The sequence below is a fragment of the Vigna unguiculata genome, chromosome 6, assembly GCF_004118075.2.
Source record: "Vigna unguiculata cultivar IT97K-499-35 chromosome 6, ASM411807v1, whole genome shotgun sequence".
NCBI classification, from domain to species: domain Eukaryota; kingdom Viridiplantae; phylum Streptophyta; class Magnoliopsida; order Fabales; family Fabaceae; genus Vigna; species Vigna unguiculata.
The window spans coordinates 26,689,441-26,709,632 of NC_040284.1; the positions used below are offsets into that span (position 1 = coordinate 26,689,441).

The 20,192-nt window shown below is 28.1% G+C and overlaps 1 protein-coding gene across 1 annotated transcript; it reads right to left on the minus strand.

The window, feature by feature from the left end:
* Window positions 1-450: 450 nt before the first annotated feature.
* LOC114188722 (peroxidase E5-like) lies at window positions 451-2,809 on the minus strand. Its single transcript, XM_028077350.1, has 4 exons — window positions 2,495-2,809; window positions 1,610-1,801; window positions 1,233-1,398; window positions 451-1,137 (listed from the first exon to the last, which is right to left on the minus strand). Exons 1-4 carry the CDS (start codon window positions 2,723-2,725, stop codon window positions 659-661), a joined length of 1,068 nt encoding a protein of 355 aa, XP_027933151.1. The 5' UTR covers window positions 2,726-2,809; the 3' UTR covers window positions 451-658.
* Between the last annotated feature and the right edge of the window lie 17,383 nt (window positions 2,810-20,192).

A 20,192-nucleotide genomic window follows, 5' to 3' on the forward strand; every position in this document is an offset into this window, starting at 1 on the left:
ATCATCAATGTGATATTTTCTTTTTGCTTAATAATTGTATTTTGAACATTTTAAAAGCTTGTTGTCTTTGTCTAAAACGGGTGGGTAACAAAGCTTCACGCCATATTGTTTTGTTGCTACATGACACATATTTTTCAATTTTTTCAATCACCCCTTCTGCCTTACTACCATGAAAAAGGCTTGTTTTGTTCAATTACAAACATAAGAAGTTGAGAAAGAAAGTGTGAAAAAAGGATGTGAATTTGGATGTTTAAAACATGTGAAATGAATGGTAGAAAATAATCTGAATTGAACGTGAAATAGTTTTCTTTTTTTTTTCGAGAAAACCCCAAACCATAAATCTATCATTTCGTTTGTGTAAGAACAAGAGTGGTCCTCTTATGAAGTTTTCATTTAAACTATCATTCTTCAAATGACAAGTTGATTCATTGGCCAGTTGGAAAAAGCATAAGCGAATAAATACAAACAGTGGTCAATTAGATTTTAAATGATTTGTTCAACTTCTATCATATTTTAGCTTCTTCAGGATCTCTTTCCAGAACTAAAATTAAAACACGATTCAAACATGTAACACATCACATAACATGGGTAAAAACTTGTTTATTGGTGGCTTCAAATCACTCCATTCCAAGTGTAGAATATAGTGATCCTAATTCATTTAGAAAGAGCTAACCAAACCGTCTTCAGAAGATTCCCCAGAGACCACAGTATCAAGTTCGACAGATTTCGTGTTAACAAAATTACAATGCTTTCTGATTTCTCCTTGCTTCCCAGTGAGCACACCAATGTTACCCATCTTAATCATTGAAGCCTCAAACGCGTCAAAGAAAACCTTTTGATCGCTATTGAACCTGGTGACAATGGGAATGGTATCAGCGCCGGGCGTCGAGAACAACTCTTGATCACTCTGAAGCAAACCCTTTTTAACCACAAGATTAGAGTAGTAGGCCTTGTCGATTGTATCAGGAGTTGTCGGGTCAAAATTTACAAGGTTGTTCGGTCCACCTTGGGGGCACTGTGACCGCAATTGTTGCAAATAAGTTGTGTCCAGAGTTGGGTCGGGTCTCCCAGTACCACTGAAGTTGTACAATCGGTCAAGAATGAACGAACAGTGAGCTCTGCCAAATGTATGAGCACCTGCAATGACATCATGTGTATATATTACAAATTCATCATCTGTTGTCTCTCTCAGAAGAAGATGGTGAATTTCCCATTGTTTCAAATTTCATTACCTGAGAGTGCAACCAGATCAGTAGTGTCAAGGCCTTGTTTTCTAAATGCATCTTTGAGTCGGGTTAGGTTGAAGAAAGGAGCTGGAAGGTTTTCATTGGCAAGTGTTCGGTTTGCTGTTAAACTATCTCTTCTTCCCAACGGAACTTTCCAGTCAGGACCACCTCCCTATATATAAAGTAAAAACTGTTCTTAATCATCATCAACATATTATAAATACGCTTTTCTCATACATCTCTGCATAATTATGATTTACAGGCTACTGATTAAGAAATCATGTTTTGTTGTACACAAGTGACAAGATTAAATATTTGATAATTTGATACTGAAACAGAAGTAAAATAAATTGGAAACAGCATTTATGTGTATATATATATACCAGAACTGAAGAAATTTCAGATGCAAGAGTAAGAATGTCTGCACAAGAAACCACGCCGGGGCAAGCATTTTCCACTGCTGTCTTGATATCATTCACAACATCCAAACCTCTTAGTGAGTTGTTGTTCGGCAGAGCTTGCTGCTCACTCACTATTGTAGCAGTGTTGTTCAGTAAAACCGAGGCATCACACCCCTGCGTTCATCAGATTTTTTAGTGGTTGGAGGAAGAAAAAATGTTCTCATAATAGAAAAAATGTACGTCAAAACTTTTACATAAAGGAAAATGATCGACCGAGAGGTCAAAATAATATGCAGTAAAAATGCTATTCTTATAATAATAACTTGTGAGGAAAGATATATTTTTGGAAACTATTAACTTTGTTTAATTTTTTATTACATAGTATTTTTCATCATACTTATATTTTTATATATAATATAACAGCATACGTGGATGCGAATCAACCATAGTATAGTTAAGAAGAATGATAGAGTTATAATGGAGAAAGAGGGGGGTTAGAATTAATGGGGTTCACCGGTGCCTGGGACCATTCGTACTGCCATAAATGAAAGAAAATTGGTGCATGGCATTATTGTATACTTAAAATAAGGAGTGGTGAATGGAGGCTGCCAGAAGGTAAAAGATATTATCTCAAATCTTCAGCTATTCTTTTAGTTTCCATATCAGTTTGGTTTGGTGGTGCACACACAAAATCTATGTTCTTACCTTAACGTCCGATGAAAAGTGTTTGATAAATACACTTACGTGTAGAAGAACAAAAGAAGTATGCAAAAAACTATATGGTTGGTTGAGAAAATAAGAAAATAAGAAAAGAGAAAAGAAGATAGGTTTAGGAGGAAAAAAGAAAGAGAGAAAGTATGAATGTACTTGAACAAAGCAGTCATGAAAGTGAAGTCTAATGAGACTGGCGAGCATGCGAGGATCCTTCTTCGAAACGTTTCTCACGACTTCACGAACAATGGAGTGAACCCTGGGACATGTGTTTCTGTAAAACGAAGGATCAAGTTGTTGTGCTTGTGCATCTAGAGAGAGTGGAAACACTCCGAGCACAACCACTACACAACACAGAGCTGTCACTGTACCATGAAAACCCCTCATTTTTTTTCTTTTCCTTAACCGGTAATGCGTTTGTCGGTGTTTTTTGGTGAGTTTGGCAGATAAGAAGCCTTTATTTATAGGAACAAATCGTCATGCTGGATATTCATCGCGTCGGCGATGGTAGATTTCAAACACTCATTGTTAACTTTCCCTGTTTTTCTCTTTCCTACTTTTAAAAAAAAAAAACATTTATTTTTATGTTAAAAGGATCTAATCCACTCAAATTTTATTTTCCTACAATAAAGACTTCATATAATAAAAATATTTCACCAATGAATAAATATTAAAATATGTAGAAATAAGATTTTTTTTTTTAGAGTTAAGGGGTTTGGTGCAGTGTGTGATAGGGTGTGGCGTGGGCCCGTAAAAAGCAAAGTCCGCAATTGACGATTGCCAGCAAATGAAATTCACGTTCCTATTTTCTTCCATTACAACATCAAGTGGTCCTCGTGGCGACACGTGGGCGGCACGACCGCGATTCGTTTTGCAAAATTTGTAAAATGTAGAATCTCTTGAAATTTACGTCATTAGTTAATTATAGTACTTTAGCAAATGGAGGGAGTTTTATTCAACAAAAACATGAGTGTTGCAGAGTAGTATTAAAGAAAATAATGGTTTGCAAGTTCTAACAAGAGTTTGTGGTTTTTCTCTTTGGAGTTTTCCAACTTATCCATCATTCACTTAATCTTTTCCATGTTTTAGCCATACCATGATCATTTGTTCAACTGCTGCTTACTTTTTGGTGCACTCATTATTGCCGCCATTAACATGTTAGGTGAACCCGTTTTGTATAATACAAATAAAATACTACACCTTAACCCTCTCACAACACTTAAAAGGTCAAATGTAAACAAAATATTTCATTTTATGTTACGAAAAAGTAAACTTCTTATATAAAAAAAAAGTTGGTGTCTACATTTCCATATTTAATATTGACCTTCCATTTTTTTACACAAATATGTATTTTAGAATACTTAAATTTGAAAAGAACAGTGAATGATTATTTGTCAAAAATAGAAAAGTACAATTGTTACTTGTTAAAGTAAAAGTTTCATTCTTGATGTGGGGGATCTGATCCAAAAGCAACCGGATCATATAGAACGAGAAAATTGAAAAAGTGTGAGTGGGAATATAAACAAAAGTGTGTCGAATCTCGATTCGTGATGTGTTTTTGTTTCGGTAAACAATGCAACTTTAAACATTTAAAAACCAGAAATAAGCTGGGGGTGGTGGCTTTCACTAAAACAGTAATAAAGTCTGAGTCTTTATATATTATTTAGTAGCAACAAGACATGTTTTCACGTGTAACTGTTCAATTTTCAAACACTTCTTTGTGTTAGCCACCATCATGAAGTACCTTTAATGCCCCTTGAATTAATTTAAAACTAACTCCATCTCATCCTTTTCAACACTATTTTTATGTTCATCATGTTTTTGTTTTCTGCAACTATGTCACTAATATAAGTATATTTCAACCTTGGTGATAATTAATTTATGGTTCTAATTAGTCGAACGATATTCATCTTGGTCTGATATGTCAGTTTGGTGATAAAAGACCGACCACACAATTAAAAAGTGATAAAAAGTTTTTTTAAAATATAAGAGTAATACAAAAGAAAAGTCTGAAATTTATGACAAGACTAATTTGATTTGGTTTAATTTGAAAAAATATAAATAATTTTGATGATGCTTTGGTTTAAGTTGTTGGATGTAATAAAAGAACCTTATCTCCTTATCCTACGTGTATGCTCTGTACACATCAACGTTGGGGAACATTTTAAAGTTTGAAGGCGAAATGACAGAAATCACCCTCGCTTCTTCAACAAATTATCATAGGAGAACGTGAACGTTGAAGAGTCAACTTAGGAAGCCATGTTGGCTTTTGAAAGTTACCAAACTCTATGCAAGTTGCATGGTAATTATTAGGTTTAATTATGTCTTTGATCTCCAACAAAATCTCAAAATCGTACCCATATTTTTAAAAGTCTTAAAATGGTCCTCTTTTTTGTTGAAACGTCTCACGTTTGCCCTTGCCGTTAAGTCAAGATTGACGCCGTTAGAGGAAGTGTCACGTGTCAGTTCTTCGATTTTTTAAATTTTTTTATTAATTTTTTTTTTTATTTTTTGAATTTTTTTAAAAAAATCAAAAAATTGCCACGTGTCAAGTTGTCATCGTGCCACGTGGCAGTGACAGTGACACGTGTCATAATACTGACACGTGTCATTTTGTTAGTCTCAATTTGGTCCCTTTATTTTAATTTGTCTCAATTTAGTCCCAATTTTTGTAAAAATTAGCAATTTTGTCCCCCTTCAAATTGAAACAAAATTTAATTTTATATAAATGTTATACAAATATTTTTATTAAATTTGATATTTGTATTCAAATTGATATTTTTATTATATATTTTTAACATAGCTAAGTTTAGTTAAAATTATGTTTCACATTCAACTTTACTTAAAATTGTTTTAAAATTTTAAATTTATATGTGTTTTATTGTAATATGAACTAGGTAATTTATGAATTTTTTTCTATGAACATTATTTTCTATTAACAACTTTTAAACCATTTTAAATAAAGTTCAATGTAAAATATTAATTAAATGAACTTAATTTGGTTAAAAATATTTACTTGAAATATCAATTTTGATGAAAATATTTGTGTACATTTATACATAAATTAAATTTGATTTCAATTTGGAGAGGGACAAAATTGTTCCTTTTACGAAAATTGGGACTAAATTGAGACAAATTAAAATAAAGGGACCAAATTGAGACTAAGGAAATGACACGTGGCGTAATACTGACACGTGTCACTGTCACTGCCACGTGGCACGATGACAGCTTGACACGTGGCAATTTTTTTTAATTTTTTAAAAAAATTCAAAAAAATAAAAATAAAAAATAAAAAAAATTCAAAAAAATAATAATAAAAAAATTCAAAAAATCGTGAAACTGACACGTGGCACTCCCTCTAACGGCGTCAACGTTGACTTAACGGCAAGGACAAACGTGAGACGTTTCAACAAAAAAATGGACTATTTTGAGACTTTTTAAAATATGGGTACCATTTTGAGATTTTGACTCCAAAATAGGGACCAAAGGCATAATTAAACCTAATTATTATTATCTTTCTTTCTCCAATGGAACGCCTAATTTGATTATCACTGCGTATTTAAATATTAAGTACAAAATTTCTGACAGTGGTATTTAAATAAACATGATATAAAGAATCATTCTTTTTGTTATTATACTGACTTTGAATTTATTTCCTCACTAAATATATGAAAATTGATTAGTACAAACTAAATATTCTATAACCAAACAAAATATAAACGCCCTTATAAATACTATTTCTTTTGCATGTGCTTAATTTTTTTATGAAATTAAAAATTCAAATAATGAATTTATAAGGTAGAAAGGAGTTCACGTGGCAAGTTACTTTGCACTTGGACAATTGAAATTGTTTTTTGGCATGAATTGAAGACTATAAAAGAGTAAAGACAAAAGACGTGTGTGTGTATATATATATATATATATATATATATATATATATATATATATATATATATATATATATATATATATATATATATATATATATATATATATATATATATATATATATATATATATATATATATATATATATATATATATATATATATATATATATATATATATAAAGAGAATATGTGTAACCCATAACACAAGACATACAAAAATGGTAGTTTTATAGAACAAATTGCCTTAAAATTATGAAGTGAATGGAATGGTTCATTATTATGATTTATTTATATCATTGTCTCATACAGTCTAACCTGACGGCTCATAAGTTCATGAATTTGTTCCTTCATTTAGATTCCCACTCACCTTTATCATTTCAATCAAAGAGGAAAGCAAAAAAAAAAAATGAAATTGTGAGAGATAAGATGAATAAAAAATAAAGTAAAATCCATAAAGAGAATGAAAAATAAAAATAATACAGCGAAAAAGGTTAATATTATTAGAAAATAAAATATTATTTAAAATATCTGCAAGTATCACTGTGTTATTAACTAAATGAAATAACAAATTATAAATATGAAACTCTTAATAAATGAGCCTAACTCAACTCACAGTTGATTTATAAAAACGATTTTATATAATTTGAACCAATTTCCGAATATATTTTATATAAAAGTGTTTATATATATGTGGAGTCCATAATAAAGGTAAAAGTATGGATCTGATTCGAAGTGAATTCCAATTGTACACTATTGTTGACCATTGTCTAACAGCAACAAGAAATGTGTTCCATCTGAGTTACAATCTGTGACATTTTCTTAATGGGATTATACAATGTGGGTAATTCTAAAACGAAGTTTAGAGTGATAACTTTAAAAAAAATATGATATTAATGGACTCTTACAAAATATATATAATAAAAGTAATTTTTCTTCGAGTTGGTTCAGACCCTGATGAAAAACAAACGTTAGTTACACTAAACTAAGTTAATTAAAGTAAAAAAGTTTTGAAATTTTTAACTAATCTCTGTAATGGTAAGGGTTTTTATTTTTTTAGTTTTTATTCTTATAAGTAATTTATTTTTGTTTTTATATATACTATTTTCGCAATGGACCAGAGCCCATGAAACTGGAAAGGAAAACGGAATCATAAGAATGAATTTTTACTTTTTGTAACGCGATCATTTCTTTCTGCACCCTGTTTGTTTCAAAATGATTGCTTTGTCTTTTCTATTTCGTAACAATTATGATTTATGAAGTGTTTGAATATATTTATTGGACAGTACGTTATAGAATAATGTATATAATGTGTACACCCCCATTTTAATTAAAAATATAATTTCAAATTTTGAATCTTACAAACATTTTTTTAAAATTGTAAAGTTCAAGAAAAAAGCTATATTGTTCAATTTAATTTGTTCAAGTTTTGTAAAAGAAATATTTCTTTTAACAAAGTTTTGTTGACAAACTTTTGACAATGCACGGGTGATATCACTTTAGTGGATGAAAGAAATATTTGATGTAATTTAAAAAAAATAAATTGGTATGTGTTGAAAAATAAACTTTATCAAAAAAAGTTGATCAAAGTATCATAATCCTTTTGTAAAAAAGTAAAGGGTATAATTAGTCGTATAATACCTAGTTTGGGGCTAGGATGTCAAATAAGTATCCGTTTTAAAAAAAAAGTGTCAATTGCATCCCATCTTTTGAAAAAGTGTTTTAATTAGGTCCCTTTCAGACAGAGTTGACTAACGTCGTTAGTCAACGTGCCACGTGTCAGTTTCTGTTTTTTTTTTGTTTTTTTTAATTTTTAAAATTTTTTTAACTTTTAAAAAAAAATTAATTTTTTGAAGAAAAAAAAAATGCCACGTGTCAAGTCCTTGTGTGTGACACATGGCATTGTCAGTGCCACATGGCAGTATCACTATCAGATGTCATTGTGTTGATTTCGATTTAGACCCCATATATGTCTTTTTGTTTCAATTTAGTACCTAAGTACGTGTATCTGATTCAATTTTGTCCCAATTTTTTTTAATAATTAAAATATTTTTGTAATCCATTTTTTATAAGATTAAAAATAATTAAATATAAATATTTTTACAAAATTAAGTACTAATATTTATATTGTTCCCCTCAATTTCAGACCAATTTTATTATTTATATAAATGTTATACTAATATTTTTTATTAAAAATGACTTTCTAACATATTACTTTGTTAATTACTTTTTTATTAAGTACTCATGTTTTGTTATTTTTTTTTAAATTGAACAATATTGTCTCTTACTAATTTCAAACCAAAATTTCTATTGTTTTGAATGTTATACTAATTTTTTTATTATTAAAAATGACTTAATAAAATGACTTTTACCACTAAATTTTAATATAAATATTAAATACTTAATTTTTGTTAAACTTTTATACTTAATTACTTTTAATTTTATAAAAAAATGGATTTTAATTATTAAAAAAAATTGGGATAAAATTGACTCAGATACACACACTTAGGTACTAAATTGAAACAAACAAAAAAAAACATATGGCGACTAAATCGAAATCAACACAATGACATCTGATAGTGATACTGACATGTGGCACTGACAATGCCACGTGTCATACACAGGGACTTAACACGTGGCATTTTTAATTTTTATTTTCAAAATATTTAAAAAAAAAAATTAAAAAAAATTAAAAAAATTTAAGAAAAAATTAAAAAATAAAAAATAACCAGAGACTGACACGTGACACGTTGACTAACGACGTTAGTTAGTCAACTATGTCTGAAAGGGACCTAATTGAAATACTTCTTCAAAAGTTGGGATACAATTGACGCTTTTTTTAAACCGGATACCTATTTGACACCCTAGCTCCAAACTGGGTACTATACGACTAATTATACCAAAAGTAAAGTGATGGACGATAACATATTTTGGGGCTCATGTTCATTATTCCAACAACACTTCAACTTTTTGTTGTGTTCAATGCCTACTATTTTCTTTTTCAATTTTTCAGAAAAGAAAACTCATGGTCTATGACATCTTAATGATGATACAAAGGTACTTAAAATCGAGATTTTGATTAAGACAATAAAAAAATTATATAATCGTAAATTGTGTGATCATAACACGAATAATAAATATATATATATATATATATATATATATATATATAAAATCAATTCCTTTGTCAATGTTTAATTAAACTATGTTTATAAAACTAATAACTTTTACAATACTTCAAACTTAATTAATCTAATATTAATCATTGAAATTTAAACAAAAACTAAAGGAGTGTGCGTTACCTTCGGTATGTGAATTAATGAATACTATACAAAATTGTGGTTGTTAAACTAAAACATTATAATTGATTAAATTTTGATTGGATAGTGTTTTATGATGTGTTACATGTGGAGTTTAGTTGTATTAATTTTTAATTGAGAAATTAATTTTAAATTTATTAATATTTAATTTAATTAGGTGAAAAGTTGTGTGACGAGAACATATATACTGATGTAAAATTTTTAATTATGATTTATAGATATGTTTATGTTTAATTTAAACTAATTTTATTGACTAAAGAATACGAACAAATAAAATTTGAAAAAAAAATATTATTTACACAATTTGACGAGTTTTGTTCGATGATTTTATCGATTTTACTAAATTAGATTATGTGCGAAATCTGACTCCTAATTACCATGTAAAATGATATTGTCTTGCGATTTTAGGATTTATCATTTCTAACTACCACACTTATGTGCATTTTTCCAATGAGATAAAAAAAGAAAAATCTGACATTTCCTACAATCTTTCCTTCGAACATTTAGTCCCATGATGACTACTTATCATAATAGAATATAATTACAACATTTCTTTCGGACATTTAGTCCCATGATGACTACTTATCATAATAAAATATAATAAAATATTATAGATAATAAGTTATTTAAGATTTAGATATTATCATTATTTTTTTCAATTTGTTAATATATAATTTTTTTGTAACTTTTCTGTAAATGATATATTTTGATTTAATAAATTTTTTATGCAGTATTAGAGTTTATTTCAATTGAGATATTGGTTTGTGACTAATTGTTAATGACTCTTTATTAAATTTTATACTCCATATAAAGACCAATTTATAAGTTAGATAAATCTCATTTTATTAAATATAAAATTGAGAAAAAAAAAATTATCTTTTTAAAAATAAGGATTTTATAAGTTTCTAATACATTTTTAATATATATATATATATATATATATATATATATATATATATATATATTTTGAACTATAATATTTTTTATATTTTTTAATTAATTATTCATGAAACTATTTAATATATATATATATATATATATATATATATATATATATATATATATATATATATATATATATATATTTTAAGGTAAAACAATTGGAATACACATACCGCTCCTTACTATTTTTATAATTATTAATATTGTAACGTGCCAATTTAATAGAATAATTTTAATATATAGAAAGTTGCATGTTTATGGTATAAAATAAAGCACCGACATAGAGTAGATAAAAATCAACCACTACCATAATATACGGAAAGAAAACCCAAAGGTGCAACACAACATAATGCCTTAAACATAGACTAAACATGAAACAATTAACAAAAAAATGAAATTGAAATAACAGCTCATAAGGAGACAGGCTCAACAATGGGTAAGCTAGAGATAAAATTAATTTTCATCCTATACAAGCAGATCTTAAACAGGCATTTCAGTAAGCACATAAGACAAACAATGCAAGACCATCAAACTCAATTATCCGGATAAACATAAAAAAATCAAATTCACTGAATGTTTGCACTTGTGGTGAACTCTACTGCTATGCAGAACCATTGCCAATGGGTTTCACCCTACCACGCATAAGGTTAGTCCATGATCATCTAGGGCCATTATCTTGCCAAAAACTAGGACATCCTGCTACTCTCACCACTTAAACCAATCTACTCTGTGTGAGTCTGACCGATTCTTTAGAGTTTCAGGATGCAACCTTGCTTGAATCCTTATCTGATTATATACACTACAACACCACCATGAAATCTCGTCAAGGGACTCATGGAATTACGTCTAGCTCATACCATATCCATGTTGTCATGTCAAGTCCACATGTTATCTCAAAACATCATGATCTCATGCCAATGCACAACCCACCACCTTCATAATTCATTTCATACCAAACACATCAATATCACATAAAACATACATAGTCATAGGTTCATGCTTTTAAAAGTAATTAAATCAATCTACAAGTGAAATCACATAGTTTGAAACAAATCTGTCTCATTCTCGTTCAAGCTAAGAGGTCTCGCCCAAGCGACAGGGGTTCCCTCGCTTAAGCTAGACTTTCCTCGCTTAGGTGAGAACTCAAATAGAGGGTTCAGTGCAACATTTCGAGTTTTCGCTTGAGCTAGACCTTCTCGCTTAGGCGAGATTGCTTTCACTTGGGCGAGAATTCTCGCTTAAGCGACAACTCGCACAGAGATAAAAGGATATTTCTTTGCTACTCTCGCTTAGGCTAGAGAATTCCTGCCTGGGCGAGAAGCATTTTCTCTCTTGCTCCTGCATGAAACAATAGAAATCCATCCAAAAACACATACATCATATTATCACACCATTAAAATTATCATCCAAAAATTTGAGCACGATAACATAACCAAGGGAGATGAACTGAGACCCTAGAAGATATTACGGTGGAACCAAAGCTTCAAAACATAATGGAACAAGGGTTAGAGATTGACCTACATAGAGGAAGGAATGTTCTGTTAGCTCGGCTCGGAGTAGGATGTAGCTTAAGCCCGAGTAGAACTCCCTTTTCAAAAAAAAGGAGAAGGTAAGAGAGCAACTAATAAAAGGGGTCCTAGAAAATAAGTAGACTGACCTAAGACCATCTAATAAGATCAGGCTAAATATTTTTAAGAAAGAAGGTGAGTCTTGCAAATATATCTTATTTTATTAACTTTATTATTTAATAAAACTATATATATATATATATATATATAATTATTATAATCTATAACTACTACCACACAAATGATTTTTCTTGAGAATGACAAATGAACATTCTCTCCAGAATATTACTTAAATCTGCTAAATTTTGACAACAAATTTTCGTATTAATCGACTACACAGAGAATAAGGATGAGTAATTTTTATGGATGGAGATGAAATAATCAAGTCCGCATCTGTCATATCTATGTTATCGTCCCTAATTATAATATTTTTATAACCATTATTTTACATACAATTTGTATCAATTTTATCATTATCGATATAACTCATCTTATTAACTTTATTATTTATAAAAACTACTTATAATAGATAATTGTTATTCTCAATTATTGTATAATTTTAACATTAAGAAAATTTATTAAAGATTATTTTGTAATTATATTTTCAATAACAATTTTTATTTAACAATTATTATAATATTTGATGTTTTTAATCATATTTATTTATAACACTAAGAAGAAGATTATTGATAAATAAATACATAGATCATGGTGTAGTGTGAAAATTCTCTAATTTATAAAGCACTAGGAGACATGTGTTGTTTTCTGATTTATTATAATGTTTGCATTAATTTTGACTAAGAGTCTTTGTCCTTCTTATAATACACCACAAAGTTTCTTAAGATTGCTTGCAATTTTCTTTCAATCCTTCTTAGGTTTTCGGTGCTGGATATTTCATTCTCAGTGGTGTCAGTTGATATGTGACGGAGTACTTATCAAAGGTGTTTCGACAATAAGTCAATAAATATTCAAATTGAAAGATTAAAAAGCATGATTAATCTATATGAAAAAGTTAACTTTTACTCTTAACTTTCTCTCTATTTACATGGATAGTTGATGGATTTTCAGGCCTACGGATCATAAACTTTTTTTTCGAAGAAGAAACAATGATGGTATTTAAAGAATAAGCATCGATTAATTCTGTGTTAGCGGTCGCAATAAAATAGATGATGAATGATTGGACATTATTGTAAGTTTTTGTTAGGAATCCAAGTGTGATTCTAAGTCCCACATTGGCTAGAAATGAGAAAGTGGAGCACTATATAAGAATAAAGATCCATAAACCCATTGTATTAAGGTTTTGGGTTGAGAGTGGTGTTAGTATCTTATGTGGTTAGGCTCATATCTCATTGATGTTGTTCTCCCAGGTAAAACCCTTCTGTAAACCTAATAGTTTTAACCTTGTTTTATTTTGTGTAATAATGTTTGTTGTAATTAGTATCTTTTTGAGTCTACCCGGGTTCAACATAGAACCACATTGTTGGTCTCAACTTTGTTTGGTGAACAAGGTACTGAGAGAGACTTGTCTTAGTTTTAGGTGTCTGACACGGTGGTTCAGCTTCTTGCGAATACCCTCGTTCCCCAAATTCAAGTTAGGTCTATTGTGATGCGAGTTCTAATTAAAACAAAATTTTATTTCTTTGCCTTATCAGTATATCTCAAATAATATACTCCTTGTTTTGAAAGAATATACTTGTGAGCTATATAAAAAATCTAAATATTCAGTATTGTGGGAAACACATGACAAAAACAAACCTTTAGTTGCTACATTAATAATTGATTATATGAAACTTCTATGTGTAAAAAATCATAAATTTGATTTTTAAAATTTTTAAGAAAAATGTTAACTAATATATATATATATATATATATATATATATATATATATATATATATATATATATATATATATATATATATGTGTGTGTGTGTATGTATATAATAATTTAGGTATAATTATTGATTTAATCCCCCAATTTTTTGAATTGGTTCAATTTAGTTCTCAAGTTTTTGAAGGTTCAATTTAATACCCTTATTTATTAAAGTGATTCAGTTTAGTGTCTCCCGTTATATTTCAGCTAAAACCCGTTTGTATAGCAGATCTGTCATTGAGCAACAGAAACGTGGGTGAAATTGTTAATTGAGTTGGTTTGTTTGTTGGATGTAGTTAAGCTCATTTTAGTCTTTCTGTTGACGTTTCCTTGATCAAGTGTATTTAATATGATATTAAGATTAGTTGTTTAATTTGTTACACATTGACAACTCACACTATATAAACACGGTTAATTGGAATATAACGGAAGGTACTAAACTGATCCACTTTGTAAAACTCAGAAACCAAATTAAACCTTCTAACAACTCAAGACCAAAATGAACCAAGTCAAAATATCGAAGAACTAAATCAATAATTATACCAATAATTTATTATTTAAGTTCCGTAAAAGTACCAATATGACTTTTTTTTTTCTTTTATAATTTGTCATCTAAATTTTGATCCTTGTTCGTTAACTGGATTACTAGTTTATTCTAAAGATACTTCAAAATTTCCTAAGGATGGATATCATCATCGTTAACTGGGTTCAAAATTATTACATTTCTTCATAATTTCATGTCATTGTCTCTTACATCTCGATTTTATCTACATAAATACTTATTTGTGATGGTAACCACAGACAAGATCCGAGTAAGATGGAATATCAAATACTAGCTAACACAGAAAAATAATTTGTCCAGAGTAGAGTGTATTAATATAAGAGAAATACTATTAACACTTTTTCTGATATTCTCGTTGTCTTATTAAATTAATAGAAATTATTCAAATATAATATAAATTTCATAAATCCCATTTTTAAGTTAATAAAAAGCTATTATATAAAAGATAAAAATATTAAAGTATACTAGAAAGATTTCTACCTAATATTTGTTACTACGTGTTTCGGGGTAGGGACCAAGAGCCTACTTAGAGAACCTCTCCAAACTTGCTCCACTCCTCGCTATAGCTGTAACTTCTCCAGCAAAATCCACTCCTTAGCTCGATCGGCTGTGACGACGATCGGGGTACCTGTCTAAAAGGCTCCGATGCTTAAGTCAGTAATTGACCGATCGGTATATCAGTATATCTGCTGTAATAAATGTGCAATTAAGATCTCCACCAACCTACCTTTGGGCCCTATTTATAGTTTTCGGTGTGGGCCTGTAATTAGGGTTCCTTAATCACGATGACCCTTTAATCAAGATTACTGACTCGTTTAATGTTAATTAATTCGACTTAAGTTATTTAACCGTGCGACCGATGGTCGCTTGACTGGATTGATTATGTCCTGTTTTTAACAAGCGAACGATCCATGTGTGGCTGATGGACCAGCGAATGCATGTAGAGGGATTACTTGACCGACCGAGCCGATGGTCGATCGACTCATTACCCTTTGTCATGATAGGTTCTTTCCGTGCGGGTCCGATCGACCGATGTACCATTAGTGATCAGAATATCACTCGTGGGGGTGTTATCGATGGACCGATGGGTTGTGAAACTGATCAATCGATTGCTTCTGACGGTATAATGACTTATTTGTATAACCGTGTGACCGATGGTCTAACGACTTGTTCACCAGGCCGTGCGACCGATGGGCTTTTATAGTTGTCGTATGGCTTGTTTGTTGAACCGAGTGCCCGATGGTCCTACGCGTTTTATTTACAAAGTCGTTCGACCGATGATGTTTTATAGCTATATGATTTGTTTGTTAAACCGAGTGTCCGATGATCCTACGCGTTTTATTTACAAGGCCGTTCGACCGATGGTATTTTATATACGTATGAGACGTACAGTACACTACGAAATAAAGTCTATAACGACGTATTTAATAAGACTGTTGCATGCTAAGATTTCTCCATGAAATTTTTAAAAATAGGATAACCTATAGAAGGAAATTAGTAAAACGACAAATATGAAATTATTGAAGCTATTTTAACATTATTATTGTTGTCTTTTTTTCTTTAACTAAGCCTCTTTGGCATCAGATACAGGCAGCTTTTGTCAACTACGTGATACTTTGAATCAGTAGGATTTGTTGAGTTAATAATTTAATTAATTGGCCTTGTTAGAGAAAAGATCTTTAAAAACATAATAATAACTTTTATTTCCATACATCCAATAGTCTCACATCGTTTTGAAGTTTGAGTCAAACTTAATTTAAATACTTTTTTTCCTTTTATTCTTTAAGATATTTTTTAAAGACAAAACTGTGACAAAACTTCATACTCTAAAGCGGACGATATCTAAAAACATGATCAACATTTCTAACAATCCTACCCTACTTGTGATCGATGGATAATAAAATTTATTGGCTTTTGTTTTTTATATATTGTTATTTTCACTTGTCTTTATTAAATAGGAGACACTCAACTTTACATTCAAATTATGTTAAAACTTCAAGTGTGTTACCTTAAATAAAAATAAACAAAATGAATAATGTAAAAAAAACTCAAAGTTCATTATTTTTAAACTTTTATTTAAAATTAATGTTATACTCAATCATATAAGTTGATTTATATCTTATCGGTACCGAAACTTCTCTACATATATCCCTCTAAAGTTCGAAGAGCCTTGACCTCTTCCATATATATATATATATATATATATATATATATATATATATATATATATATATATATATATATATATATATATATATATATATATATATATATATATATATATATATATATATATATATCTTATGTACGTTTCAACTTCTTTTAAAATATGATTTAGTTTATATTATTTAAATGACTTATAAATTCAAAGTCTTTTTCTAGTTCTGGTTTGAAAATGTGTTTCTCTTCCTTCCATGACCTGGGTTCGTGACGCTTCACCATGCCACATGCATAAAAAATATATATAGGTTGTACATATAAAAACCAGAAAATCTTGAGGACATTAAAAACCTAAGTGTTGAGGTAACAAATGTTAGCAAACCTTTTAATGTATTAAAAGACTTGCTCGTTGACCAAACTAAGGGAACATTTTCTATGTTTAGTTATAAAAAAAAAGTTGATTGTGATTAATTTTAATGGAGTGATAATGATAAACCTATTTTTTATTTGAACAAATCATATTATAAACTCTTTTATATGTGTTTAATTCCTACGGTAAAAAATATGTTTACCGTGAGAGAGAAAGGATAGAAAGAAATAATATATCGACTACGAAAGAATTTGTTATCAAAGACTAAAAGAGAAAACAAATGACTTGAAAAATGGTGAAAAAAAAAGTATAACATAAAATTTATCTGACACAACAAATATTTAAAACTTCTCTAACTTTCTCACACTTTCATTCTTTTAATAAAAATTTTAAAGAAGTTAAAAGTTTTATATCGAATAAAAATAATATATAAAAAAACTTATAAACATATCGATTTATGATTTTATATTGAATGCTTTTTTTTTCTTTCTTATAATTGAATGTAGTGTTTTGATATATTTTATGTAATTTTTTTAGAATTCATTGATCCTAAATCTCTCTGGAATCTCTTATCAGAAAACCTAACACGTTTTCCACTCTTTTAAAGTCTTGGAAGCACACTCTAAGCATATATAAAAAATGCAATAAATTTTCTCAATATTAATAAAAAAGTTTTAAAAGTTTCTATTTACTCTTTGTATTTGTTTTTAATTCACAATAATAGAAATTAAACTAAAATTGATTAAAATGTGGATATAGTTAATATTAAACGACGTTGGATTAAGAAAAATCTTACATTTTAAAAAATAGCGTAGTAATTTGTTTTTAATGTGACTATTATTATTATTATTATTATTATTATTATTATTATTATTATTATTATTATTTTATAATTATAATTATAATTATAAGATCCTTTTATGTTTTTCCTAACGTAGTAACAGAGATTCGAGGGTTAATACTTACTAAAATTTATTCAAAAAAATATTGTTTTATAGACTTGATATCGAATCCCTTACCGCATGCTCTAGAGATAATATTATTTCTCAATGATTATACGCATTTTATTAATTCTTTATGTATTTTAATGATAATAAATGTCATCCTTAATTTAATAATTACTCTGTTCCAACCTGTTTCTGACCTTCATATAATTTTCTGTAACAGTTTGAAAAAGAAAGACAATATCTTGACATGTCATCATTTCTCATTTCCTATTATTTTACTAAAATAAATTTAAATAACAAAGTAACTAATTATATAATTTATAAATTAAAAGTTATTTATAGCTATTTAATTTTAATTTGATTTTTAAATTTGTCATTATGACGAGTTTGTCACATAATTAGTTAACATTATTTACTAAAGTAAATAAAGTTTTGATTATAAAAGTAAAATATTTTTTTAATTTAGTATTTAAATTTGTCATAGTGATTAATTATTTTTATTATTAAAATTTACCATTATTGAAAGAATTTTTAATTTAAAATCATTATTTTATTGCAACAATTTATTTATATTTATATTTTCTATTTTAATAAACTATTTTATAATTTTATATATATATATATATATATATATATATATATATATATATATATATGAGAGAGAGAGAAAGAGAATTGTAAAACAATATTTTCTTCTTCAAAAAATTAGTCATTATATTATTTATGATATACGATATATAGAGCTCTTATTGTCTATTATAAGTAGGATGTCAATGGGTATGGTACATGTAGTAGCTCCTCCGTACTTTTCGTTAGATCAATATTCGCTTTGTACTCGTACCCATATCCATAGGTACCCGCGAATATTTACAAAAAAATAAAAATAAATATTTAACAACATATTTTAATTGTAAATTTAAATAAAATACAATACATAACATTCATAAATTTTTAAAAAGTCCAAATAACCTATTTAAATAATGTTGAATGACGGTTTACAAAGAAATGATTTTTTTTAAACTAATTGATAAAAAATTAACTCATTCAAAATCAATATGTTAATATTTTAATTATGTTTTTTTTTAATTTAAATTAGAGTATACTAGGTACGGATACTATGATACTGTACCTGTCCTGTTAACATGCGGGTATTAAAACTACTCGTATCCGTTACTCGCAAATATCCATTTACAATATTTATTTCTTATTTGTTATGAGTTTTATTCGTAGATATCCGCAATTACGAATATTTTTGACATTCCTAATTATAAGTAATCACATAGTGTTAAAGTTTTTGTTATTATATGAATGTATTTGCCATAAAAGAAAAATCCATTTTTATTAATAATTTCTTCACATGTGTGATGCATTTTAGAAATTTCATGATTTCGGTTTTGATTTATTTGAATTTCATCAATCACATTTTAAAGGATCAAGATATAATTTTATACGATGGCTTTACCAATGGCTAATAACGATATTTTTTCAATAATTTCTTTTATCCACAATCTAATAGTTTTTTTCTTTTTAAAGAATAATAATGGATAATTCGATTCATACTCCAACTACTTGCTGGTAAGCATCAAGATAATATAAACGTATGCTTGGTATTCTATTAACTTCATCGTATCTTATCTTAATAACCAGAATTTAACTGAGTTTTGTCGGCTTGTAACATAATAAGAAAACCAACTCTGTTGGTAAGATGTTTCAGGGAAATTACCACTGACCTAGTCTAAAATTTAAAAATAAAAATTAATTTAAAATCAATAATAATAAATAGTTAAAATTTTAATAAATTAATATTAAAAATTAATTTAGACCGTAATTAATTCGCAAATCAATTATATATTTTTTATTAATAATAAATATTATTTTAAATATCATTATTTTTTAGCTTATAAAATAATATTTAACTTAATCAATATAATAGCTAATCATTTTTTATCTTTAAATTTAATTTTTATTTAATAATTTTATTATAATTAAAAATATTTAATTAATAAAATTATGCAAATTCTTTTTAAAGTATATATATATATATATTGATGTTTTATTTGTGACTATATACATACAGTATGATCGTGCTATTTTATATATTCCAAATAACAGAAATAGTCGCAAATCATAATTTATCTAAGATTACTTTTAAAAATTTAATTTGTGAAGTAACGTGTGGGTAAGGATGGATTGGGTTGCAACAAAAATAGCGAGAGCCCACCCTATT

Excerpts from the sequence above, each read along its gene's own strand:
- LOC114188722 (XM_028077350.1), bottom strand. The coding sequence starts at position 2,725 with ATGAGGGGTTTTCATGGTACAGTGACAGCTCTGTGTTGTGTAGTGGTT. Across the intron at positions 1,802-2,494 it reads TTCATGACTGCTTTGTTCAA|GGGTGTGATGCCTCGGTTTT; the intron begins GTACATTCATAC and ends TGATGAACGCAG. Across the intron at positions 1,399-1,609 it reads CTGAAATTTCTTCAGTTCTG|GGAGGTGGTCCTGACTGGAA; the intron begins GTATATATATAT and ends CTTTATATATAG.